At 42.2% G+C, this 26,808-nt stretch overlaps 1 protein-coding gene across 2 annotated transcripts in view; it reads left to right on the forward strand.

The window, feature by feature from the left end:
- The window catches only part of LOC117366131 (alcohol dehydrogenase 1B-like), a 36,673-nt gene that overhangs the window by 6,082 nt on the left and 3,783 nt on the right, over window positions 1–26,808 (forward strand). For both annotated transcript variants that reach the window (XM_033957281.1, XM_033957273.1), the window contains exons 2-7: window positions 237–338; window positions 1,797–1,938; window positions 7,461–7,548; window positions 7,645–7,864; window positions 17,025–17,288; window positions 22,731–22,866. In XM_033957281.1, the coding sequence (XP_033813172.1) occupies window positions 1,848–1,938; window positions 7,461–7,548; window positions 7,645–7,864; window positions 17,025–17,288; window positions 22,731–22,866 (799 nt within the window). In that variant the 5' untranslated portion in view covers window positions 237–338; window positions 1,797–1,847. The remainder of the gene's footprint in view (window positions 1–236; window positions 339–1,796; window positions 1,939–7,460; window positions 7,549–7,644; window positions 7,865–17,024; window positions 17,289–22,730; window positions 22,867–26,808) is intronic.

A 26,808-nucleotide genomic window follows, 5' to 3' on the forward strand; every position in this document is an offset into this window, starting at 1 on the left:
TTTGTGCAGTAGGAAGTTCCTCGATGAAACATTTGGAAGAACCATGGCATGTAGAGAATAGCATGAGGAAAAAGTTTATCTCCATCTCCGTAAACTCAAACTCCTTCCTCATACTGTACCCACCACAACAGTGCAAAATCTCATTCGCACATGGCAGTCTGCTTTTGTTTTTTACATCAGCCATTAAACCAAGTTCTATGGTTTTAAGTTAAGACCTGACTATGTGCTTTTCCTAGGTTATTAAGTGCAGGGCAGCGGTTGCCTGGGGTCCTCATAAATTGCTGTCTATTGAGGATGTGGAGGTCGCTCCCCCAAAAGCACATGAAGTTCGTGTTAAGGTAATGGAGATGTTTCTCTCACATGGTTTATATTTGGTTGAACCTGGCTTTATTATTTTTCTTTTAATTCTACCTTTCCTTCTGGAACCATGGCTAGCAGAAACTTGCAAATCATTTAGTAAAATTAATACCTTTTATTGCAGGATTTCTAGGTTGTGGGGGGAAAAATGGTTGTTCATGTATATTTGTAAGACAAGTGTGCTTTTCTTGATATATTATATGTTGTTATATTTGTATTTTGCACTGTTAATATGTGGAAAATCAATAAAGATTTTAAAAAAATAAACAACAAAAACTAAGCTGAAATAGAACAAAACCTCGGGAAAGGATCTCGCTGGTGACAAAGGTGCCCCTTCCTCTTGACTTTATACTGTTCTCCTTATCCCCATCTCCTCTTCCTCCATACCCCAGTCCTCTGACTTCCAATTCATGTGTCCTTTGTCACCCAGCCTATCCATGATACACACTCAAACACAGCATCCATAGCCCACCAAACTCTTAGGCCCTGTAGAGCTGGCACATCCAACAGACTTTATCATTGCCGAGGTTCGGAAGCGTTTGGGGGTTTTTTTTCTTAACAATAAGAAAACATTGCACTGCATAGGTGGAGTTGGGATTTGAAACGGCACCAGCCTGGGACCCTTGGGACTACAGGGTGGGCATTCTGACTGCTGAGCCAAGACAGGGGTCCTTGTAGAGCTGGCACATCCAACAGACTTTATCATTGCCGAGGCTCAGAGGCATGTTTTTTTTTTTTCTTCATAATAAGAAAGCATTGCATTTTATTGCATTGTTAGAGCTGGGGTTTGAACTGGCTCCAGCCTGGGATCCTAGGGACTACAGGGTGAGTGCTCTGAATGCCAAGACACAACATGGGTCCCTGTAGAGCTAGCACATCCAACAGACTTTAACATTGCCGAGGCTCGGAGGCGTGGTTTTTTTTCTTCATACTAAGAAAACATTGCATTGCATTGCATAGGCGGAGGTGGGGCTTGAACCGGCTCCAGCCTGGGACCCTGGGTACTACAGGGCGGGTTCTGAAGGAGTCCAGATGTTTGGAGCCATTACTGCTTATTCCGGTCTGTAGGCCCTGTGACAAGTCTTGAGTCTCCTTTTTCCATTCCAGAGTGCCTGATGCCTTGTCCTTCAACTTTAGCTGGCTCCCTATCCCAAGTCCCTCTTACTGATGAGAATTGTTGCATTAGACATCACCCAGTAAACACATGAATTATGCACTGCTCTAGACAGCTAAAATGAGGGTTACATGTCTGGGATTTAGGAGCTTTAGAAGGATGTGCTCCATACACAGCAGGATCTGCTCCATACATAGCCAGTCATTTCCATTAAGCCTGTAGGGTAAATGCAATTGATTTCTTTTTATTTTTCTAATGCAACTTTCCCAAATTACTCAATGAAATGTAATTGCACACACTGTCCTTTCTTTTATGTATCCTATAGATCTTGGCTGCTGGAATTTGTCGGACAGATGATCATGTGATAGAAGGAGCAATGGGAGGCATTAATTTCCCAGTGATCCTGGGGCATGAAGGTGCTGGAGTTGTTGAAAGTGTTGGAGAAGGAGTGACTGATATAAAACCAGGTAAAAAGCTCTGCATTGGTTGGACAATTCAGGGATATGGCTTGCGAGTTTCTCTGATGGCTTGCGAGTTTCTCTGAGTGCTTGCAGGCCGCTATACAGTGTTACATGGATCCATCCTCACTTTGCTGCAAGAATCTCTAATTTTTAAGCCTACAGACCACAATAATCATTGCAGAATCCTTCCTTTTTCTATAGTAGTGTCAAAGTTACTGTCTTTGTGATTTACCCTCCCCACCCCCACTCCCCAGCTGTGTGGCAATGACCCTGAAACCCTTTAAATCCCTATGGGCTTCAGGGCAGTTACCGCAGCACCCGTGCTAAGCGACTTTGTAAAAGAGGCCCTTTAAATGTTTTAAGTTTTGTTATTTTGTAGCGTAGCAAGTGCCCACATGTCGCTCATACCAATATATAGTAAACTTATTTGCTAGAACTGTATGCTTTATTTGTTAACTTGCTGATCACCCAGCATTGCCCTGATATCCCAATCCCCGATATCCCAATCTTAGCAGCAAGAATGGTCCTCTCTATAGGGCTGAACTTGAACTTAAATGGCATCGGGAGTGTCTCAGCGAGCCTGAAAACTATGGATTAAGCAGGGGTGTCAGTCACTCCTCAAGGGCCACAATCCAGCTGGGTTTTCAGGATTTCCCCAATGAATATGCATGAGATCTATTTGCATGCACTGCTTTCATTGTATGCTAATAGATCTCGTGCATATTCATTGGGGAAATCCTGAAAACCCAAATGGATTGCGGCCCTCAAGGACCAACTTTTACACCTGTAGATTAGACACTTATCTTTCATATCCTGTAGTCGGGCCTCACGCTTCTGTTTCTGAAGCTCTAGATGTAGCAGATTTCTCTTTCATATCCTGTAGTCGAGCCTCACATTGCTGGACTGTCTCTGAAGCTCTAGATGTAGCTTTGATTGCACTTGGCCAATTGCCTTACGTTTCCTTGGAGGCATTGTTACAGCAATGACAGCACAGCACAGTGTGACATCATTCCCCAAGCTTCACACAATTGGTCAAAGCAATATCTGTCTTTTTCGATGATTCTTTATATGTCACTCCCTTCCCACCCCCACAGTATTTTTTCCCAGATAGTAATTGATATGTGTACCAAGTTTGGTTGAAATCAGTCCATGTGTTTTGGGGTTATGCTGGAGCATACATACATACATACATCCGATTTTTTTTTTTTTTTATTATAATTTTGATTACATTACAATATTCAATAATTCCAAAGGAAAAATCACACAAAACAATACATAATCAAATCATACATACATAATTCCTTTTAAGCCCACATTAATGGGGAGAATATGTTACTATTTCTAATCAAATAAATTCAAGAAAACTAAAGGACAATAATTCTCGGTTCATACTAAACAACCTTGAATCATTCCTTACTAAATGGGATATTAATTTAATTTAGTTTCTCCTCTTGTTCTCAGCTAGATGAAACAAACTCATTTCTGTTCTCTCGCAACTAAAAATTGTTGTAGTTGTATAGGATCCCAAAAGGCATACTCAATATCTTGTAACTTAACCAATCATTTACAAGGAAATTTCAGGTAAAAAGATGCCTCTAGGGCCAAAACTCTATCCTTCAATTTCAGAAATTCTTTCCTTCTCAATTGAGTGGTTCTAGAGACATCTGGAAAAATCCTGACTAAATCCCCACAAAATTTCATTAACCTGTTTTTAAAGTAAAGTTTCATTAATAACATCTTATCCATCTCGCTCATGCATGTTATCACCAGGGTGGACCGACTCTGGAGCACATCCTGTGTATCTTCCAGAAATTCAGTCAAGTTTACCTCTGGTGTGGCCAGATGGTCCACCTCCTGGGCAGATTCAATTTTTTTAGGAGGAAATTTATTGGAAATTTCTCCGCATTGGCCATTCCCAGTACTTCTTTGAAAAACTTCCTTAATAAAATTTCAGGTGACAATAAATGAGTTACTGGAAAATTGACCAAGCGGAGATTTTTTACTCTATTCATATTCTCATAGATTCAATTTTAGAATGTATCACTGTAGAATCTTTAACAGCAGATACCGAGACAGCTTGTAAATTATTACATTGAGTTTCTATACTATTTAGTCGTTTATCCAAACAACCTAAATTAGAGTCCACATTTTCTAATTTAGAAGAAACTGACTGAGAAAAATCCCCCATTTGTTTCATCGTTGTCCTGAGAAACCTTTCAACTCTAGATATTCCTAGCCATAAGTCCTTTAGGGTAATATCCTGTGTTTCCTCTGTTCGTGGATTTTCCTCCACTCCTCCAGAAAAAAATCAATGGTTTAGGTATTTCAGTATAAACTAATTTGCTTATATGGGTAGAGGAAACCACTTGTCCATCGGATATAGTAGGGTTTATATTCCTACTATCACTAGATACTGGGTGAAGGGGAGGAGTCCATTCGAGGGGACTTATTGAAGCTCCTGACAAGGATGAATCTATATTTGATGGTATGGCAAGTGGATTTTCAGATAATAATGTTAAATGTCTGTCCATGGGACCAGATACCACTGGTGTTGAACTTTTTGGTTTAATTTTTATTTTCCCCATATTCAAACAAACATACAAAAATTATAGAAGTAAATTATATTACCAAGAAGTTCCAGCTCCCGGACTCCTCGTGGCTCCAAGGGGCTCCCAAGGGGCCTTGCGTGTCCCTTAGGGCACGCCCCTTCGGCCCCGCCCCGCGGCTGCTTTTTAAGATGTTGGAGACGGACCCGATGACGTCAGGGGTCCGTCTCTATGGGTGCCTGTTGGCGCTGGTCAAACAAAAAAGAGAACCGCTGCTGCAGGAGACCGGGACCACCAAAAAGCCTCCTCCTAAATATCCTCCGGGTCAGTAACAGCTCCCAAAGTAAACCACGGCAGCGGCTGCTTTTTAAAATGTTGGAGACAGACCCGATGACGTCAGGGGTCCGTCTCTATGGGTGCCTATCGGCGCTGGTCAAACAAAAAAGAGAACCGCTGCTGCAGAAGACCAGGACCACCAAAAAGCCTCCTCCTAAATATCCTCCGGGTCAGTAACAGCTCCCAAAGTAAACCACGGCAGCGGCTGCTTTTTAAGATGTTGGAGACGGACCCGATGACATCAGGGGTCCGTCTCTATGGGTGCCTGTTGGCGCTGGTCAAACAAAAAAGAGAACCGCTGCTGCAGGAGACCGGGACCACCAAAAAGCCTCCTCCTAAATATCCTCCGGGTCAGTAACAGCTCCGCCTTGAACTGCAAGGTATAGGCGGAATAGAAGTCCCTAATGTAATGTAATGTAAAAATGCTCAGGACTAGAGGTATTGTATTGCCATCCAGTAGAGGTACCACACAGACAAAAAAAACCATCCGCTTTATATAGAGAATCCAAATTTCACAATCACATGGAAGAATTTGTTGATGATACCAATTATAATGGTGGTTTATGAGTAGTTGAATCAGGCTTGAAGGGAGGAAGGTTTCTTTTATGCACAGAAGACTGTGGGGTGTTTATTTAAAGGGGGGAAAGGGGGTTATGATGTGCAGAAACGTCACTTTGACTTGCCTCCCCCCATATATACCTAACTTCAACCTCCCCCCTCCACTACTGCTATCCCAAACATTTCTGTCTAGAGACACTACTGTCGCAGCAGAATTCACCCATTCCTAGCCTCTTTATTCCTTTTCTACTTCTTTCTTTTAACCTTAAATGTTAACCAGTGGTCTCAAACTTGCGGTCCGGAGACAACACGAGGCCCTCGGTATGTTTATCATAATCACAAAAGTAAAATAAAACAGTTTCTTGATCATATGTCTCTTTAGCTATAAATTACAATATTATTATTAAGACTTAGCCAAAAGGAAAGATTTATAAACTATAAAGAGTTTTACCTCATGCAAAATTGTCATTTCTTTAATAAGACATTAACTGTTTTTTTTTCTGAGGCCCTCAAAGTAACTATAAATGTAGCCCTGCAAAGTGTTTGAGTTTGAGACCACTGTGTTAAACATATCACTCTGAAACACTTGAAAAACTGATCTGCCAATAAAGTTATCTTACTCTTTCTTCTTTCCTTTCTCAGTGTCTGTCTTCGTGTCTACAGCTGCCAGTGGGATGGAGAAGAACAGAAATGTCTCTATCCTATTTTAGGCTGTAGCCCATCAGTCAGACACAGCCAGCCAGTGAGCTGCTGCAGCAGCTGTCTCTTTCTCCTGTAGGCCATTGGTCAGACTATATGCTGCAGGAAGAGCGAGAGGAGTAACCGGGATTCCCAGCAGCATGGAGATTGCTGCTTCAAATTTAATAAAGTAATGGGCAAAAAATTGGGATGCTTGACTTCCACAGCCCCCACAGACTGGTGCTTATTACAGTATAAACCTAGTTAGAATACTTACAAAATGTTTCCTTTTTTCAAGAAAAGCAGTTGTTTTACGATTTTACTTTCTGTGCTGGACAAATTTGAATTGTAATCAGATGGTATATACATGGTACTGAAACAACTGTTAACCAGATCTGCCCATATTCAGCTGAAGACTCCCGTAACTGTAATATGGTCAAACAGCTTGCCAAGTAACCCTGTTCAGATTACCGGTGCAGTCATTAGTTTTAAGTATTTTAGATTACTGCAGTTCTAGTTATCAAAATTAATTTTTGCAGATTACATATAATACAAAATATGGCAATTAAACCGCGGACAGCAGCAGATGCCGTTCAGAGAGCTGAAGTTGACTATAGGATGTGTTGAAAGGTTTATGAAAATTGCACGAATCGATTTATCACAAGACTCCTGAGGCAGGCCCTTGTGGGCCGAAACACGATCGTGTCGAGTCCATTTACAATAAAAGAGACTGAACACCAATTGGTCACCTTTGTTGTATTTGCAATTCATTTAGGCCCACCTTTTACAAAGCCGTGCAGCTGAGTGCCGTGTGGCAAATGCTCCGAAGCCCATTCAGTTCCTGTGGGCGTTGGAGTATTTACCATGCCAGCCTGCACTGCCGGCTTTTGTAAAAGAGGGGGTTAATTTTTAATCTTAAAAAGTCAGACTATGTGACACCTTATCACAAGTTACATTGGTTTCCAGTTAAGGCCAGAGTATTTATAAGTTTGGATTTCTGTGTTTATAAGGTCTCGCATGGTTTGGCACCATTTTACTTTTACAAGTTCTAACCGTTCATTGTGTATCACAACTTTATTTGCATTTCCTTCTGTAAAAAGTTTCTTATTCAAACAATATTTCCACCATTTGCTTTCATTTCAAACAGCTAGTTAGGATGCTCACTTTCACTAATTATTACATAATTCAAATTTGCATTTTAGAAAATTATTGAAAGCTTATCTATTTGTTAAATTTTTGGAAAAGTGATAATTTGCATTTTGCTGTGAATTGCTCAGTGTTTTGTTTTGTTAACTGCACTGATCTGCAAGGTATTGTGGTATATAAATACATTTTATGTTATGGTATGTCGCCTTATTTTGTTTTTATGAAAAAAAATATACCCCAATCTCCCTTGTGTTTTTTTTCTAGGTGACAAGGTCATTCCACTTTGCATTCCCCAATGTGGAAAATGTAGTTCTTGCCTGCACCCAGAGACCAACTGTTGCTTCAAAACCCAGTTAGTTTGTATTATTCAAACTCTTTCTTATGTCAATGGATATTACCAACCCTAACTTTTCATTTTCTGATTGACTTATATGTTTTTGTTCAACAGCTCGAAAGAACCTCAGAATCTGATGCCTGATAAATCCACCAGGTTTACCTGCAATGGTATGCAAGTGAACCACTTTCTATGGAACAGTACTTTTTCCGAATACACTGTTATACCAGAGGATGCTGTTGCAAAAATTGATGCTGATATGCCACTAGATAAAGCCTGCCTTTTTGGCTGTGGATTTTCCACTGGTTATGGTGCTGCAGTCAACACTGCTAAGGTAAAGAATCACTTGTTGAGATAGGTGAAAAGGCATTTTTCATTGACAAGCAAGATTGAGTCAGGCACACAAATGGGTAATGTCATCCACAAGGATGGCACTGCTCTCTTAGAGTGCAACATTCCTGGATTGTATGCCCCTTGTATAACAAAGGTACTTATCTGTAGCAGGTGTTCTTTAAGGACAGCAGCCCAATAATCTCACGTGTGGATGATGTTTCTATGGAGCTGTGGGTGTGGACACTTAGAAGCGTGCGTATACCTTTTTAAATCTTGAAGACGGTGTCCCACTGTACATGCACAGATGCCTTCCTGCGGGTTTCATAAGCCTGGGGCCAGCTGTACAATATATAACTAAAACTAAATAATTCAACTCCTAGGGGGAGGCGGGAGGGTATTTGAAATTATTGGCCTGCTTGTCCTTGGAGAACACATGCTAGAGGTAGTGTACCTTTACTTTCTCCAAGGGCAATCAGGCCATAGTAATCTCAAGCCATTTGAGAATGCCTGAGTTACCAGGCTCACCAAAAACAAAAACAGTTGGTCAAAAGGAACTCAGAACAGTGAGTTCAAAGATCAATTAACCTAAAAACATATTTACAGTATAGGGAGAATAAAATGGGCATAGATGGGTGTTGGATTCTAGACCCCAAACAAATTTTGCAGGTCTGCTAACCAAACTGACTGTTGCATCAGGTGTCTCACTTCAAACAGTAGTAAGATGTGAACATGTGGACTGAAGCCCACATTGCAACTTTGCATATCTTTTCAGTGGAGGCAGACCTCAAGTGGGCATCCAATGGCAGCCATGGCTCTGAAAGTATGAGCTGTAACATCTCCGTTGAGAGTCATCCTAGCCTGGGGATAAGCAAAAGAGATGCATGTACTGTATATACTCGAATATAAACCGGGATTTTGGGACCAAAAAATTTTCTTTCTAGTTATCAAAATTAACTGGGTGCAGAACTTGGCAGGGAGGGGGGCTGAATGCCGAACCTTGCAGGGGAGGGCTTGATGGAGGAGACACTGGGTGTAGATCCTGGCAGGGCAAGGCACTTGAATATTAAGCCCCCGACTTATATTCAAGTCAACCATTTTTCCTCCTTTTGGGGGGAAATGGGGATCTCGACTTATTTTTGGATCAACTTATATTCAAGTATATATTATAATTTTTTGTTTTTCAAAGTGTGTTTTGGGCTAATCTTTTGTGGGTGTGTGGGAGGTCCTGGATTCAAGCCTCAAGAGGAACATAGATATTTTGTTATAGAGCTGTTTCTGTATATGTAGAGGAAAACATATGGCTTCCCCAGAACAGAGAGAGACTGTGGTTTACCTGCATGAATGTGTATTGTGTGTCTGGTGGTGAGAAGGGAGAGAAAGAAGGCAGAGAGAGCCAACAGAGAGTCCAGAGAGAGGGGGAGGGTTTTTAACTTGCATTTATGAGTATGAGACTTGTTCTAAAAATAGCATCTATTGTGCAGCCATGGCTCTAAAAGTATGAGCCATGACATCTCCCTCGAGAATCAACCCAGCCTGGGAATAAGCAAAAGAGATGCATTCTGCTAGCCAATTAGAAATGGTGCGTTTACCAATGGCAGACCCTATCCTATTGGGATGAAAAGAAACAAAAAGTTGAGTGGATTGTCTGTGGGGCTAGTGCTCGCTTTATATTCCAATCTATGCACTGCGCTTTTGCTAGGATGAGCATAAGACTTGGAAAAAAATGTTGGCAGCTCAATCAACTGGTACAGATGGATTAGTTCAGCAGGTGAAGAGTGAAGAAGGCATTTTGGGTTCTTCCCATGACGCAGCGGGTGAACCCACGAAACGGAGCTCTGTCAGGAGATTTTGAATAATATTTCCACTAGAAGATGAAGATGGATGTAAATGATAAGTACTGTTGATTTAAATTTGGATAAACATGTGATGATTTTTTTGTGCACTTAAGCGATTTCTAGGTGAACTGTGAAGGTTATTTTTTTTTTTTAATCCTGTGCTTTCAAGATTAATTGTGCCACTGGAACTTCAAAGAACTGACTCTGATTCTGGGGCAAAGAGTTACACTCTTCTATAATACTATCCACTATAATACTATCCACTCCTGCATTGGAAGCCTCTCTGACGTCACAACATCAGAGAGGCTTCAGATGCAGGCATGGATCTCGCAAGGAGCCTCCACCCGCGGCTTTGAACGGAACGAGCCGACCAGACACGCTGCTGCTCCACAAGGAAGAGAATGGAAGGGGAGGGGAAAGAGAAATGCTTCTGCTACATAGGAAAGGGGGACCCTAGGGAAATGCTGTACAGGGAAAGGGGAAGAGAAATGCCTCTCCTGCACAGGAAAGGGGGAAGGGAAATGCTGCTTCTGTTGCTGCTGCACCCAATTGGGGAAAGAGGGAAGGAAGGAGAAGGGAGAGGAGAGGAACAAGAGAAGAAGCCAAGTTCATGTGAGGGAGGGAAGGAAAGGAGATATCAGACCATGGAGGGGGAGGGAGAGATGCCAGGGCACGGGGGAAGGGAAGGAGACAGATGCCAGTCCAGGGGAAAGGAAGGAAGGAGGGAGGGAGAGAAAGGAAGGAAAGAGATGCCAGTCCATGGAAATAAGACGGAAGAAGAGAGAGATAGGAAGGGAAGGTAAGACATGGAAACGTAGATTTTGAAAAGAAAGCAGAAAAATTGAACATTAAATTAATGCCAAAGATGGATGCAACGTTAAAGAAAGATACAGGGACTTATGTATAAAGGTCCAAGTCAGTAAAAATGATTATAATGAAAAATAAGAGACTGACTTCATTGGTAGTAAATGCCAGCGGGGAGAGAGCTGATGACAACTTAGAAAAACGCTCAGAAAAAGTGAAACTCTGAGGGGGGTGAATACCTCCCCTTGGGTAAGAGTTTACAATCCAATCATTGCATTTGCTATTTGGAGCATCACTCTCTGACCGCTGGTAAAACTTAATCGATTCAATAGCTTTGATTGACAAAATTTTGTTCAAAAATATATCATACACGAAATCTCTTGCTCTTTAAACGATACTATACACTTATCTGACCTAGACCCCTAGAGCCCTTACAACCATAATCCTTACAAGCTTGCACAGATAAGTGTATAGTATCGTTTAAAGAGCAAGAGATTTCGTGTATGATATATTTTTGAACAAAATTTTGTCAATCAAAGCTATTGAATCGATTAAGTTTTACCAGCGGTCAGAGAGTGATGCTCCAAATAGCAAATGCAATGATTGGATTGTAAACTCTTACCCAAGGGGAGGTATTCACCCCCCTCAGAGTTTCACTTTTTCTGAGCGTTTTTCTAAGTTGTCATCAGCTCTCTCCCCGCTGGCATTTACTACCAATGAAGTCAGTCTCTTATTTTTCAAAGATGGATGCAAGGCAGAAAGTGAAGATGGAGAGAAAAACAGTCAAAGGACAAGAAGGCCCTGGAAACATAGTTGAAAGCCCAGAAAAATAAAGTCACCAGACAACAAAGGTAGGGAAAATGATTTTATTTTCAATATAGTGATTGAAATGTGCCAGTTTTGAGAAAGAAAAGATATTAAACTTTAAATGTGAGTGCTGCAGAAAAAATAGAGTACTTGGAGGGCCGCAGAAAAAATAGTTAATGTCTTATTAAAGAAATGACAATTTTGCATGAGGTAAAACTCTTTATAGTTTATATATATTTCCTTTTAACTGTTAAAGGAAAGTTTTATAAACTATAAAGAGTTTTACCTCATGCAAAATTGTCATTTCTTTAATGACATTAACTATTTTTTCTGCGGCCCTCCAAGTACCTATAAAATCCAAAATGTGGCCCCGCAAAGGGTTTGAGTTTGAGACCACTGCACTAAATTGTTCAAAGTTGTTAAAACGCAAGCGAAATGTGAAAAATTGCAGGCGGACCTTAGGAAATTGGAAGACTGAGCATCCAAGTAGCAGATGACATTTAATATGGACAAATGCAAAGTGATGCACGTTGGGAAGAAAAACCTGGATCACAGTTACCAGATGCTAGCACCCAAGAGAAAGATGTGGGTGTCATTGTAGACAATATAATGAAATCTTTCACCCAATGTGTGGTGGCGGCCAAAAAAGCAAACAAAATGCTAGGAATTATTAAAAAAGGGATGGTTAACAAGACTAAGAATGTTATAAAGCCTCTGTATCGCTCCACGGAGTATTATGTTCAATTCAGTTCTTCTTATCTCAAGATATAGCAGCCCTAGAAAAGGTTCAAAAAGAGCGACCAAGATGATAAAGGGGATGGAATTCCTCTTGTATGAGGAAAGACTAAAAAAGTTGGGGCTCTTCAGCTTGGAAAAGAGACGGGTGAGAGGAGATATGATTGAAGTCTACAAAATCCTGAGTGGAGTATAATGGGTAAAAGTGGATCAATTATTCACTCTGTCAAAAATTACAAGTCTAGGGGGCACTCGATGAAGTTACCGGGAAATACTTTTAAAACCAATATAGGAGGAAATATTTTTTCACTTGCAGAATAGGTAAGCTCTGCAACGTAATGACAGAGGTTATAAGCACATAAGCAATGCCTCTGCCGGGTCAGACCTGAGGTCCATCGTGCCCAGCAGTCCGCTCACGCGGTGGCCCAACAGGTCCAGAACCTGCGTAATAATCCTCTATCTATACCCCTCTATCCCCTTTTCCAACAGGAAATTGTCCAATCCTTTCTTAAACCCCAGTACCGTACTCTGCCCTATTACATCCTCTGGAAGCGCATTCCAGGTGTCCACCACCCGCTGAGTAAAGAAAAACTTCCTAGCATTTGTTTTGAATCTATCCCCTTCTAATTTTTCCGAGTGCCCTCTTGTTCTTTTATGTTTTGAAAGTTTGAAGAATCTGTCTCTCTCCACTTTCTCTATGCCCTTCATGATCTTGTAGGTCTCTATCATGTCTCCTCTGAGTCTCCGCTTTTCCAGGGAGAAGAGCTCCAGCCTCTCCAATCTTTCAGTGTATGAAAGGTTTTCCATGCCCTTAATCATTCGTGTCGCTCTCCTCTGGACCCTCTCAAGTATTGCCATATCCTTCTTAAGGTGCGGTGACCAATACTGAACACAGTACTCCAGGTGCGGGCGCACCATTGCCCGATACAACGGCAGGATGACTTCTTTTGTTCTGGTCGTAATACCATTTTTAATAATACCCAACATTCTGTTCGCTTTCTTCGCGGCTGCTGCGCATTGCGTCGTTGACTTCATTGTTGTATCCACCAGTACACCCAAATCTCTTTCAAGGTTACTTCCCTCTAATACTAGTCCCCCCATTTGGTAGCTGAACATCGGGTTCTTTCTCCCTATATGCATGACCTTGCATTTCCCTACATTGAATTTCATCTGCCATTTATTCGCCCACTCTTCCAGTTTGCTTAGGTCCCTTTGTAGGTCCTCACACTCTTCCATAGTTCTGACCCTTCTACAGAGTTTAGTGTCATCCGCAAATTTTATAACTTCACATTTCGTCCCCGTTTCCAGGTCATTAATAAATACATTGAACAGCAGCGGTCCAAGTACAGACCCCTGCGGAACTCCACTCGTGACTTTCCTCCAGCCCGAGTAGTGACCCTTCACTCCAACCCTCTGTCTCCTGCCTGCCAACCAGTGTTTGACCCATCTGTGTACGTCCCCTTCCACCCCGTGGTTCCACAGCTTCCTAAGTAACCGCTCATGGGGTACCTTGTCAAAGGCCTTTTGGAAGTCAAGGTAGATGATGTCTACAGGTTCCCCTTTGTCCAAATGGCTGTTTACCCCCTCGAAGAAGTGCAGTAAGTTTGTTTGGCACGATCTTCCTTTGCAGAAGCCATGTTGGCTCGCTTTCATCAGCCCATTTTTTTCGATGTGCTCACAGATGTTGTCCTTTATCAGTGCTTCTACCATCTTGCCTGGAACCGATGTCAAACTTACCGGCCTATAGTTTCCCGGGTCTCCTCTTGACCCCTTTTTAAAGATAGGTGTAACATTTGCTATCTTCCAGTCCTCCGGTATCTCTCCAGTTTTCAAGGATAGGTTGCAAACTCGTTGGAGTATTTCTGCTATCTCATTTCTTAGTTCTTTTAGTACCCTAGGGTGGATTCCGTCTGGGCCTGGTGATTTGTCGCTTTTCAATCTATCTATCTGTTGGAGGACATCCTCATGGCTCACCTCTATTGCCGACAGTTTTTCTTCTTGATCACCATGGAAGATCATGTCGGGTTCCGGTACATTGGATGTGTCCTCGCTTGTGAAGACTGACGAGAAGAATTTGTTTAACCTGTCAGCTACCTCTTTTTGCTCCTTTATCACTCCCTTTTTATCTCCATCATCCAACGGTCCTACTTCCTCCCTCTCCGGTTTCTTCCCCTTAACATATCTGAAGAATGATTTGAAGTTTTTTGCCTCCCTGGCCAGTCTCTCTTCGTATTCTCTTTTCGCTCTCCTAACCACTTGGTGACATTTTCTTTGGCCTTTCCTGTGTTCATCCCAGTTTTCCCCAGTCTGGTCCTTTTTCCATTTCCGGAATGATTTTTTTTTGTCTCCTATCGCTTTCTTCACCTCATTGTTTATCCATGCGGGGTCTTTTGTTCGGTTTTTTTTGCACCCTTTTCTAAATATGGGGATGTACATATGTTGTGCTTCTTGCACTGTGCCCTTGAATAGAGACCAGGCTTGCTCTACAGTTTCTGTTTTCCTTGAGCTGTTTCTAAGTTTTTTTCTTACCATTGCTCTCATAGCATCATAGTTCCCTTTCTTGAAGTTGAGCGTTGTCACTGTGGTTCTTTTCCCTTTTGTTGTACTTACTCCTAATTTGTACTGAATCATGTTGTGATCACTGTTTCCTAGTGGCCCTACTACTTCCACTTCTTTTGCAGGTCCCCCTAATCCGTTGAGGATTAGGTCAAGAGTGGCATCTCCTCTTGTTGGTTCCTTGACAAGCTGATCCATAAAGCAGTCCCTCACAGCTTCTAAGAATTCTGTTTCCCTCGCACAGTTTGAGTTTCCAATACTCCAGTTTATCCCGGGGTAGTTGAAATCTCCCATTACTGTCACATTCCTGTTGTTGCTTTCCCGCCTCAATTCTGCCGCCAGATCTTTGTCGTTTGCTTCCGTTTGTCCAGGTGGACGATAGTATAGACCCATTCTTATGTCAAGGCCACTTTTTCCTGGTAATTTGACCCATAATGACTCCAGTCCTTCCGCCTTTGGTTCTATATCCACTCCGGACGAGGGAATGGTGTCTTTTATGTATAGTGCTATTCCTCCACCCTTCTTGTTGGTCCTGTCTCTTCTATAGAGTTTGTACCCTGGCAGCACTACGTCCCATTGGTTATCCTCGTTCCACCATGTTTCCGTGATTCCAATGATGTCTAGGTTTTCTTTTATGGCTATGGCTTCTAATTCTCCCATTTTGGACTTTAGGCTCCTTGCATTAGCGTACAAGCAATTTAAGTCCTGGTTGTTGTAAGAGCGGATAGTGTAGCTGTTTTTTAAGACAGGTTTGGACAATTTCCTGGAGGAAAAGTCCATATTCCCCCAGACATGGGGGAAACCACTACTTGCCATGGATCAGTAGCATGGAATGTTGCTACTCTTTGGGTTTTTGCCAGGTACTAGTGACCTGGATTGGCCATCGTGAGAACGGGCTACTGGGCTAGATGGACCTTTGGTCTGACCCAGTAAGGCTAATTTATGTTCTTAAATTTCAATTTGCTCAGTTCATAATCTGCTCCACGCCCCAAACATTAACATTCTCATTCATTCACTTGTTATAAGTCACCTCGATTATTGAAACTCCCTATACCAGGGATGTCCAACCTTTTGGCTTCCCTGGGCCGCATTGGCCGAAAATAATGTTTTTGGGGCCGCACAAATGTGTAAAAGCTGCTGCAAGACAGAGGAGGGAGCCGGCAAGACGGTAAACACCCAGGGCAGCAGAGGAAAACACTGCATCGCTCTCGACCAGGACTGCACAAAATACTTCACAGGGCCGCATGCGTCCCTCGGGCCGCAGGTTGGACACCTTTGCCTATACAAAGGTATCGGACTCAAAAACACCTTCAAATTATCCAAAACACTGCTATCAAATAAATTACAGGTCACCGTAAAAATGACCATGTCACAACCCTCTTCAAAGCTGCCCACTGGATCCCAATTGCACATCGTATCACCTATAAAATCCTTCTGCTTGTGTTTAAAATGCATACCATTGACACTCCCTCCTATATATCTAAACTTCTCACTTTGCACTGTCCATCCAGAAAACGCGTATCATCATACTAAAATTGGCTGATCGCCCCTAACTTCCATAAGATTCCCTTTGACACTGTCCACTGCTCAGCCTTCTCTGTACAAGCCCCCGAATTGTGGCTCTTGTCCCACCTATGACTTCAAACTTCCTTAAATAATTTCAAAACAGACCTCAAAACTTATTTATTCAAAGATGCCTATGCCTAACTTGCCATTTGGGTTCCCCTTTTTTGTTCTTATCTTATATTGTAGTTCTTCCCCAATCTTCACAGTCACTTCTTGTCTTCACAATCCTCTCGTCCACATAATTAGATTGTAAGCTGTTCAGACGACTATTGTAGATGTGCAGGGTACAAAATTCTTAATAAAACTTGGAAAATTTAGTCGTACAGACTAATGCAGACTATTATGAACTCATATGTGACTCACCATTTTATATGTTTTAAAATTTTCTGCAGAATATCTTTTACCTTTTAAGTGTTTTGTACATCCATTTGCTCTATATGTGTTTGTATTGCTGTTTGTATATTTAGGATACTCCTTGTATTGGTTTGTCTGGTTCAAAAAGGGGATGAATCTCAGCATAGTAAGTCCAGTTGTGCACAGAACAGTGATGATAAAGTATTCATCCGTAACTCAAAAGTAAAATATCGGTAAAAATGTGGCACGCTGTCAGAGTAAAGCACAGCCAGGAAAGCCCAGCCAGGTATGGTAATCCTGTGAAGCATCTCAATCATTTTTTGAATAGCCTTTTAATCCAAGCATTTACCTTATGTTCTGTAACTATAAATTTGTGTCCATGTGCAGTGATGGGGGCATACAATATCAGTTTGAAAGAAGCCCTTTGATTGATGCAGAAAATTCCACCCCCATCATGTTCTTTATTTCAGATTCTAATGAAGTTTATTATTCCTAACCTTGCAGGTACAACCTGGTTCTACTTGTGCTGTGTTTGGTTTGGGAGGAGTCGGTCTGTCAGTTGTTATTGGCTGTAAAGCAGCCGGGGCTAGTCGGATCATTGGTGTTGACATCAACCAGGGCAAGTTTGAGAAGGCAAAGCAGTTTGGAGCAACCGAATGCATTAACCCTCGGGACTATGACATGCCTGTTCAGGAGGTGCTGCTTGAAATGACTGGCGGTGAAGGAGTAGCCTATTCCTTTGAATGCATTGGAAACATTGATGTCATGGTATGTAATCAGCTGCTAGATCTTGCTTTTTGAACTAGGCCGTGTTCAGCATAAACCTCACCTGCGTTTGAAAGAAAAACATGCCGTACCAAGAAAGCTGGAGAAAATAAGGGCATCTTTCTCCTGATGACTCTCTTCAAAAAATTCAAAGAGTGAAACGAGGATGCTCCGTTAAGGAAGGTCCTAGCTTGGATATCACTATACACTTCTCCCTCAATATTCGTGGGGGTTAGGGGCAGAGCCGGCCTGTGAATATTGAAAATTCGTGAACAACATTTGGGCCGGCTCTGACCCACCCCCCGCCTTCCCTCAGCATCCCGGACCTTACCTGGTGGTCTAGCGGGCTTTCGGGGCAGATGCGATCTTTCTACGCTCCTGCCCCATGCAGATCGCTCATACAAAATGACTGCAGGGAGTTCCCATCGTAGTCTCGAGAGACTAAGGGAACTCTTGAGACTAATACAGGAACTCCCCGCAGCCATTTTGTATGAGTGATCTGCATGGGGCAGGAGCATAGGAAGATCGTTCCTGCCCTGAAAGCCCACTAGACCACCAGGGGAGGTCCGGGATGCAGCTTTTCTTTTCTTCTCCCCCCCCCCAAAAAAAAATTGCGAATAACCAAATCTGCGGATACTGGAATTGCAGATTCGGAGGAAGATATGTATATTTTCCAAGCTAAGTATTAATATTTTGTGGCTAAGGCTCCCTTGAACATGAAAATTTAGTGAACAAAATCTTTAAAAATTTGAAATAAGAAAAATGAAAGTTTTATATTCAGGGGGCGAAGCCTGGCTGCGTTCTAAGATGGTTGTGTGAATCAGTTGCTCCCTCTGCCCTGCTACTTTAAAGATATTTTTGAAGTATTGCAACTGCAGTTTTATACTTTTTAAGTGTATAATTTTACTGTCAGGATGGCCTCAGGTAAACAAAGCAAAAAATCGGAGGAGAATGTGGGACCTGGAGGGATTGCAAAGCGTTTGAAGAAGGACCCACATTACCATCAAAAGTTTCCTTGCCTAAAGATACATCTGAACTTTTAGAGCAGGTGATAAAGGATCTTGCTACCATAAAAGACATGCTGGGTCAAACTACTTCAGCATTAACCTCCCTCCAGAAAGAGGTCTCTGCATTGACACATCAGTTAACAGTGAGTAATGCTTGTGTGGATCAATTAGAGCAGAGGATGATGGTTGCTGAAGTACATGTTAGTCAGTTAAAGATCACAATTTGCTAACCCAGCTGGTTCAAGGTCTTGAAGAGGCTAACAACAGGTCCAGAAGGAAAAATTTTAGTATTTTGGGTTTAAATGAAGGAGCAGAAAGAAGTAATGCAATTCAATTCCTCACTGATTTTATACCGAAGGTCTTCTCTCTCACTTTTACTCTGTCATTTGAGATTGAGAGGGCACATTGAATGCCATCCCGGCTGTCTAATTCTCAGAGGAGTCCTAGACCTCTGATTTTTAAAGTTTTGCTTTTCCAACACGCATTTGGAGATTTGGAGGGCAGCAAAAAAGGTGAATTCAATCACTTGGCAGGGTAGAAAGCTTATGTTTGCTAAAAACACAGCTTCTCTCAGAAAAAAGTTTTTGGACTTAAGACCTCAGCTCAGGTAGTTAGAAGCTAAATATGGCTTAATTTATCCAGCAATTATGAGGGTTTCTTTGAACAATAATACTAAATATTACAGGGATCCTAAGACTTAAAAGATTTTATTAACAATCAAGTGCAGCAGATGTCCTAATGCAGGATTCTAACTTGACAGTTGGAAAGTCAGTTGGATCTCAGTATTCAACTTAGAGCTCTTATCATATTATTTTATTTATTTTCTTATGGACAGTGGGTTTTCTTTTGAATTTTTCAGGATTGCTGGTTTGAGGCAAAGGATATAGGAGGATATATAACACTAATAAAGAAGAGGAAAATACGGACAAGTTGTCTTTTTTGCTTGAAGAAAGTTACTTATGGGGTCTGAAAAGTTATTCTACTAAATACATCGGATAGCTTATAATACTTAAGGGACAGGATTTCAAACAATTTTGGTACACCTAATTAAATTATTTATTGGATTAATTCCTTTTATTGTAGGGTGAGTGTTGTTTTTGCACCCAGGCTCTTCTGGGTAAGCTGTATGCAAATTTTGGAACATCATGACATCATCGTACGAAATGATGGCGGCAACCACCATGACCACGTTGACCACTCCCACGGCCAGAGATAGCGCCGTTGGTGGCAGCAGAGGAGAGGGAACCACGATCAATACCGTGTTGCCGCCTGAGAGCCTGGAGCTGCTAAAGAGCTGTGCCTGAGGGCTGAGCGGGAACTGTTGCTGCTGCCCTGCTTTCACTCAGTGTGCCAGGCCTGCCTCCAACCCGACGGCCAGCCGGCTGCAACCAAAGGAGCTTCAGATAATTGTCCAGTGTGTAAGCATCAGTGTTTTCAGAAGGATATTGTGGAGAGTACCACTGCTGGGGGAAGCAAGCTCCAAAAAGAATCTAGCAAGAGGTGTACCAGCTGTGAAGATAATGCTGTGGCCACAAGTGACTGTATTGAGTGCACAGAGTTCCTAAGTGTATACCATGCCCCACTTCTCACTCATTCCCAGTCAACCATTTTGCAATCATTCCAGCAGTCTCAAAAAACATAAAATAAATTCAAATCCCAGTTTCTCTTGACTTATCCCTGAATTCCGACCCTTCTTATCCACAAGCCTCTGGCCAGATAGTCTCCATCAGGTCAGGATCTGTGTTTTCTTCTGGCTCTTCTGTCAACACTATCACCATTGTTACTCCATTACAGTTCACCTTTTGCCTTCATGCCTGTCATGCTCCAACTTCCCTCATTCAGCTCCCTCACATGGAGGTCTTTAAATCTGGTCTATCTTTGTGGCTGGCTGCTATCAAAAATGTGGAATGGATGATCTAGATGAAGAGATCTTTACTGAACGTCTAACATCATATGAATTCCTCTTTAGTGTTGGAAAAAAAGTTCCTTGACTTCTGTTTCCAAACCTAGAGAGAGAGAAAAAGGCTTTGTGCCCAAAGAGAAGCAGCCTACCTTTGTACCATTCCATCAAAGCAAGTTACAATAGCTGCGAGGGGCTTGGAGAAGGAGCAGCAGGGGAGAGGGACAATCTAAGTGCGCAGTGAGTTATGAAGAGGCACATGTAGAAAAAAAAGAAAAGGATGCAGATCGAGAGCGGGGGAAGGGGTGCGTTAATCACATTAAAAAAAAATTTTAACAATAGGGACAGATTAATGTTGTTCTTGAGTCATCAATTCCATTGACTTATGAAGCAGTAATATGTGGAACATTATTACATATTGTGGCCAGGCCAGGTCCCGAGCAAGTGGGAAAACCCGGCTCAGACCGCAGGTAAGATTTATTTGTGCGCCTTTTATATGGTGAGTGGAAGGAAAACCCGGACACTGGATTTCTTAACCAAAACTTTACCGGGTTTATTAAGGCAAAAGAAAAAATTCCCACAACGAACAATTGTTTATACCAGGCATTGATTATGCAGTTCCTTTTCACTTAAGTTCTGTGCACTCTCTCTGTGCCTTAGTTCAGGGACGGGACAGTCCTTGTCCACAAAAGCATAAAACAAAATCAAATAAACTTTTTAGTCTCTTCAATGCCCAAGATTCTCTCTCTTCAGGGCAGCTGGCTTCTAGTAGTCACAGTTCTTGCCAGCACGGCTGTGCACTGCAGGTGCCAGCCCTCCTTCCAAATCTCTTCTCAGAGAAAAGAAAAACGTTTTCCCTGCCTCTGTTTCCCTCTAACACCTTGTCCCCTTTAAGGACACTCACAGCCCTGCCTTGCAGGCTGTGTGGAGCAAGCCTCCCTTTTACTAAGGTCTTCAGACCCACCCAATATCCTCCCTGATGTCCTTCAGCTTTAGTTCTTTGGGACTTGGTGAAATGATGTTTGAAGAACCACTGTCACTGTTGCCTTACCACTACCTGCAGCCTTACTCTAGCTCAGGTTTCTTTGGCAGAGACTTGTCTCATTACTGGGAGGAAGAAAACAGCCACACACTGCTCAATTTTATGTCCATGTCCTCCTCCAGCACACTTTCTTCTGGGTCAGCTTCACTGTACATGTCCCACTCTGTATCCCTGGGACTGAAGGTTTCCATTAAGTCCTCCACTTCCTGATTTACCTCCCATCCCCCTCTCTGAGTGCTTGGGAGCTTTTCTGAACAGTTTTCTTCATGATAATAAACTTCCAGCCCTTCACCCCAAGGCTTAATTGGAAAGTTACTGTACCTTCCTGGAGTCCGGCTTTCTTTCCTTGCTGGCTGGCCTCGTGAAAACCCTCTTTGCTGGGGAATAGGAGAAGAGTGGAAAATGCTCTGCTTCCCCAATTGGGATCAGCTGTGTCCTCCTGCTCTCCCTGCAGTCTTGCTACTTGAGGCTTACGAGCCTGCAGACCACAGTGGCTGACTCCACCCCCTTCTGGATTGGTTTTACGTTTCTCCCTAGCTCTGGGAAAGGAGTAATAGGGGATAGACTCTGTTTCCTGTGCCCTCCCTGCCTGAATTCCTGGTTGGGACATCACCTGGTTTTTCCCTCTTCTTTCTAGCTGTACTGCACTATGGCTGTTAGCAGGGTGTCCAGGCTTTACTCTAGGGATTACAGGTTTAAGGACTGCACTTTTGACTGGGCTAGCAGTCTTTTTAACCGTGATAGGAGCTTCCCAATCACAATATTCCCCCCATGGATCATTATAAATGCCGACTCTTCCTAATTATGACTGGGGTAGCTATGCAGATGATAACACATAATTGGAAAAAAATGTATGAAAAAATGAATGCTGAAATGCTGGGGCACAGTAACGTATTTGAACTAGTTTGGGGCCCGTTGACATCTTTTATTACTTCTCTGTAGTTGTTTTGTCTCTTAATTTCTGTGCACATCCAGAGTGGGAGGGAGGGGGGAGTGTAATATTGTATTATTTTACATGAGTGGAGGTTATTGAAAGAGTATATACATTTATGTTATTGATTAATCCATGGGTGGGAGGGTGGGATATAATAATTGATTTTGAATATCTGTATGTTGAATGTGCTTTTCTTGACTTGTTATTTGTTCTTATTTCTATGTGTTGCACTGTTAATATTTGAAAATTAATAAAGGTTTTAAAAAAAATTTTTTTAACAGCATTAAATTATTAATGTGTTAATTGTACAGCCCCTACTATCTTTATGTCTCATAAAAGCATGTGGTATGTTATGCACCTATGCCCCTGGGTAAATTTTATAAACCCATACCAGAGTGCACAAACTTGCTCTGCATACTCGTGTCCTTTATAAAATTGTGTCCCCTACCCACCCACCCCTACCCACCCTTGGTGCATAATTCTGTGAATTATACTGCAAATTTAATTTGGTAATAGACTGGGCAGTTCTGTGCTACTTTTGATTGCTTATTGTCCTCTTCAGAAAGCTGCGCTGGAGGCCTGTCACATAGGCTACGGAACCAGTGTGATTGTTGGAGGAGCACCAGCCGGAGCAGAGATTTCTTTTAGTCCCATGCTGCTTTTCACTGGTCGCACATGGAAAGGGAGCATTTTTGGAGGTAAAAATTAATGTGGTGAGAAGCATGGCAGAGGACCAGTGCCGTGATTTGAAACATTTTTCTCAGTGCCCAGTTGTACACTGGAGGTGGGAAAGCTTCTGTTGGTTTTACAAAATAAGTTATACCTATACCTCACTGAGGCTCTAATTCAATGTTTCCAGCCCAGTCCTTGGGAAATCCTAAAAAGTGGAGTTTTTGAGATATTCTCAATAAAGATGCGCGAGACTGATATATGATCAATCTCATGGCTATGCATTATGGATTTCCTGAAAACTAGGCTGGCTGGTGATGTGCTGAGAATTGGGCTTAAAACCACTGCTGTAGTATCAGAAGTGTAGCTATCAAGTGTGCAAGTGATATACCTGGGCCAGTGGGCAGGGAGGGAGGGAACCTATGCCTAGGATTTCTTTTTGTCTCCCTGAAAATGAGTTTCTGGTCAAAGTTATTACTTCTCTTTACAGCAAGACCGAAGTGGGCAGAGAGAAAGAAGTATTAGGTAATTTTTAAATTCTCCTTGGTATTTCCTCTTGAATATCCTTTGCTCAGCAGAGACCACTGGTGCACGTAACACCAACAAAGTCTGCAAGTATGGATTACCTCTCGGGAAGTAGGAGTCAGAGCCCTCAGATATTCTTAGATTATTCCTTACACAAGGATCCATAATATCTATCTTGTGCCCTTACCATTGGTTAGGCCCTTCTAAGGGCTCCTTTTACTAAGCTGTGCTATTGGTTTTAGCGCATGCAGCATTGCCGTGCGCGCTAGATGCTAACGCCACCATTGAGCTGGCGTTAGTTTTTACGCGTAGCACAGGGGTTAGCATGCACTAAAAACACTAGCGCACCTTAGTAAAAGGAGCCCTAAATGTTGCAAAACACTCTTTAAAGCAGCATGGGAAAGCCAGCTGTTCCTCAGATTATTAAAAAAATAAAATACTGCTGTGCTTGCTTGTTAAGATAATTTGAAATTCAATAAAAAAATTAAATTAAATTTTAAAAAAGTATAGGTATAAGGTGGGGGGTGGGTTGGTTTCCGTGGGTCTTCGTGAAGGAATGACACAAAAGACCCGATTGTTTCAGCGTTTTCTCTAGTTAGTGGTTGTTGGTTTGTGGTGACCTATATTTCTATCTCTAAAAACAAAAATTTAATAAAAATGATTTAAAAAAAAAAAAAAAAGGTTGCAGTGATACTTCTTTTCTGCTTAAAATGTGCTAATCCATAAAGGTTTCAACTATGGCTACTTGCTGTTTGTACCAACTGAGCCTTCCTTTTGACATTGTTTCCTGGTCCCATGAACAGGAAATGATATCAGAAGAATGGTTGAGGTCAGCATGTGCAGCAGATAGGGGAGCTGCTCATTGCCAGGGAAAATTTGCTGGTATGCACTGAGAGGTGCCTAAATACCATCAGCCAGCGAGCACTCTGAAAAGGTATTTAGGCCTCTCCGAATTCATCCAGGACAAGCAGTGGCTTCCCCTCATGTCTTTCTCAGTAACAGACTATGAACTTTTCCTCCAGGAAATTGTCCAAACCTTTTTTAAAACCAGCTACGGTAAGAGTGGATAGTGTAGCTGGTTTTAAGAAAGGTTTGGACAATTTCCTGGAGGAAACGTCCATAGTCTGTTTGTTCCAGCAGTGTTTGATCCTCCACACACCAGTTTCTCCACGTATTCATCATCATAGGACCCTTAGGGACCCCTGAGGAAGACATCTTGTCGAAACGTGGACCGTGTTGGGTCCTGCGCCACCAGCCTAATTAGGTCCTTTTGATTTTTTTGTAGACTTATACCTTTCTTGTGGATTGTTTATTTGGAACTTGGCTTTTTTTATGTACATTTGGAACTTCAATTAAAGTCCATTTCAGGATCATCGTCTCTCCACAGTGCTTTTTTGGTTACTCCTTGGGGTTTGGCCAGGTACTAGTGACCTGGATTGGCCACCATGAGAGCGGGCTACTGGGCTTAATGGACCATTAATCTGACCCAGTAAGGCTATTCTTATGTTCTTATCCCAGGATGCACTTGGCAGGGATAGGGCTGCCATTTTGAATAGGCAGGCCTTTAGGTGGCAGGAAGTGGGCATTTCTCCTGCTATCCATACAATCTGGGGTGTCTACCCTTTTGCAAAGAGGCAAATCTTAACTGACAGCCCTTCCGCAGTATCCCTCACAAAGATGTTAAAAAGAGCCAGGCCAAGGACCGATCCCTGCGGTACACCACTGGTAACATCCTTTTCTTCTGTGTGAACTCCATGTACCACCTCCCTCTGTCTTATTTTTCTTAACCAGTTTCTAATCATTTAATGACTTTTCAGTCCAGACTGATGGCGCTCAGTATCAGTTGTCTATGTGGAGCTGTGTCAAAAGCTTTACAAAAATCTAAGTAGACCACATTTAATGCTCCCCCAAATCTAACTGTTTGATTATACAGTCAAAGAAGTTAATCAGATTAGTCTGATCAGGCCTTCCTGTAGTAAAACCATGCTGCCCAAACCTGCAGTCCATTTGATTCCAGAAACCTCTCCACTGTTTTAGAAGCATTTTCATTAATTTCCTCACCACAGAGATTAGACTAATTGGTCTACTACTACTATTTCTATAGTGCTACCAGACGTACGCAGTGCTGTACTGTAGTCCCCAACCTCTTCCTTACTTCTGCTTTTGTAGAGCTTGATAACATTTGTTCTTTTCCAGTCCTCCGGGATCACTCCCAACTTTAAAGAATCATTGAAAAATGGTGAAGCTGCCAGAACTTAGGAACTGTTAGTTCCTTCGGTACCCTCTGATCTATCCCATGTGACTCCATCGCTTTGTCTACCTTTAGTTAGGTAGCTCCTCGTGATCATAGTCTTCTGAAATGTGGTCAAGGTCTACCCCACCTCCATTTTTATTAGCATTTATCTTGGGGTCCTACTCCCAGCCTTTCATCTGAGAACACAGAACGGAAATATTTATGGAGCAATTCTGCTTTATTTTTATCAGCTTCTGTATATTGTTCCCCTTTACCTTTGAGCTTCACAGATTTAACTACACTTCAGTATCAGCAGCAGGGGAAAGGCCTGGCTTCTCTCAGCCTCCCCTTACAAATATGAAGCTGTGTGATGACCCTGCATATTACTTTCTTGTATACACAGTCCACCCAACATTCAGCCCATGGTAGTCTTGGGATTTTAAACTGCTGACAGCCACGGGCTGAATTATGCCCAGATATTCAATATTGAGCCATGTTCAGACTGGTGCCTGGTTAGCTCAGTGAATAAAGTTAAGACGGCCTTAATTAATAATTACCCTATATACTCGAATATAAACCAAGTTATTTTTAGTCCAAAAATGGGGTCCCTTATGCCGGCAACCATAAGGAGTGTGGGTGGGTGTGAAAGAGTGTGTGGGGGGTGAGGTGGGGGAGGAAAGCTGGCAGCTGTGATGGGTTGGGTGAGGTGTAGAGAAAGAAGTACCAGCAACTGTGAGGAGTGGGGGTATGTGTGTAGAGAGGGGGGGGGAGTGTGGAGAAAGAATGCTAGGAAACCATAGGGAGGAATAAATTCTAGTCATTGGTGTGGGTAGGAAGAGGAAAGTTACTGTAAACTTTAATATACCCCTACAGTTTATATTCAAGTAAAGTTTTCCCCCTTTAGGGGGAATTGTTCTCTTTGAGTATGCTTAAATAGGTTTATATTTGAGTATATATGGTAAGTACTGGCTCTGCCTAGTGACCACCCTGGCAGTTAATTTGAGAACTTCCTAAATGGCTCAGTGTCAAAAGCTTTGCTTAAATACAGATATACTCAGTAGTATACCACTCTACTACTCTGGTCAACATTATCAAGAAATTGGTCAGGTTTCTTTGGCATATTATTTCTGGTAAACAGAGGCAGTAGTAATGGGTAGTCAGAGCTGATATTTAGTGGTGGTATCCGGTTAATTGCTGCTGAATATCAATGACT

This window comes from Geotrypetes seraphini, chromosome 1 (assembly GCF_902459505.1).
Source record: "Geotrypetes seraphini chromosome 1, aGeoSer1.1, whole genome shotgun sequence".
In the NCBI taxonomy this organism is placed as follows: Eukaryota; Metazoa; Chordata; class Amphibia; order Gymnophiona; family Dermophiidae; genus Geotrypetes; species Geotrypetes seraphini.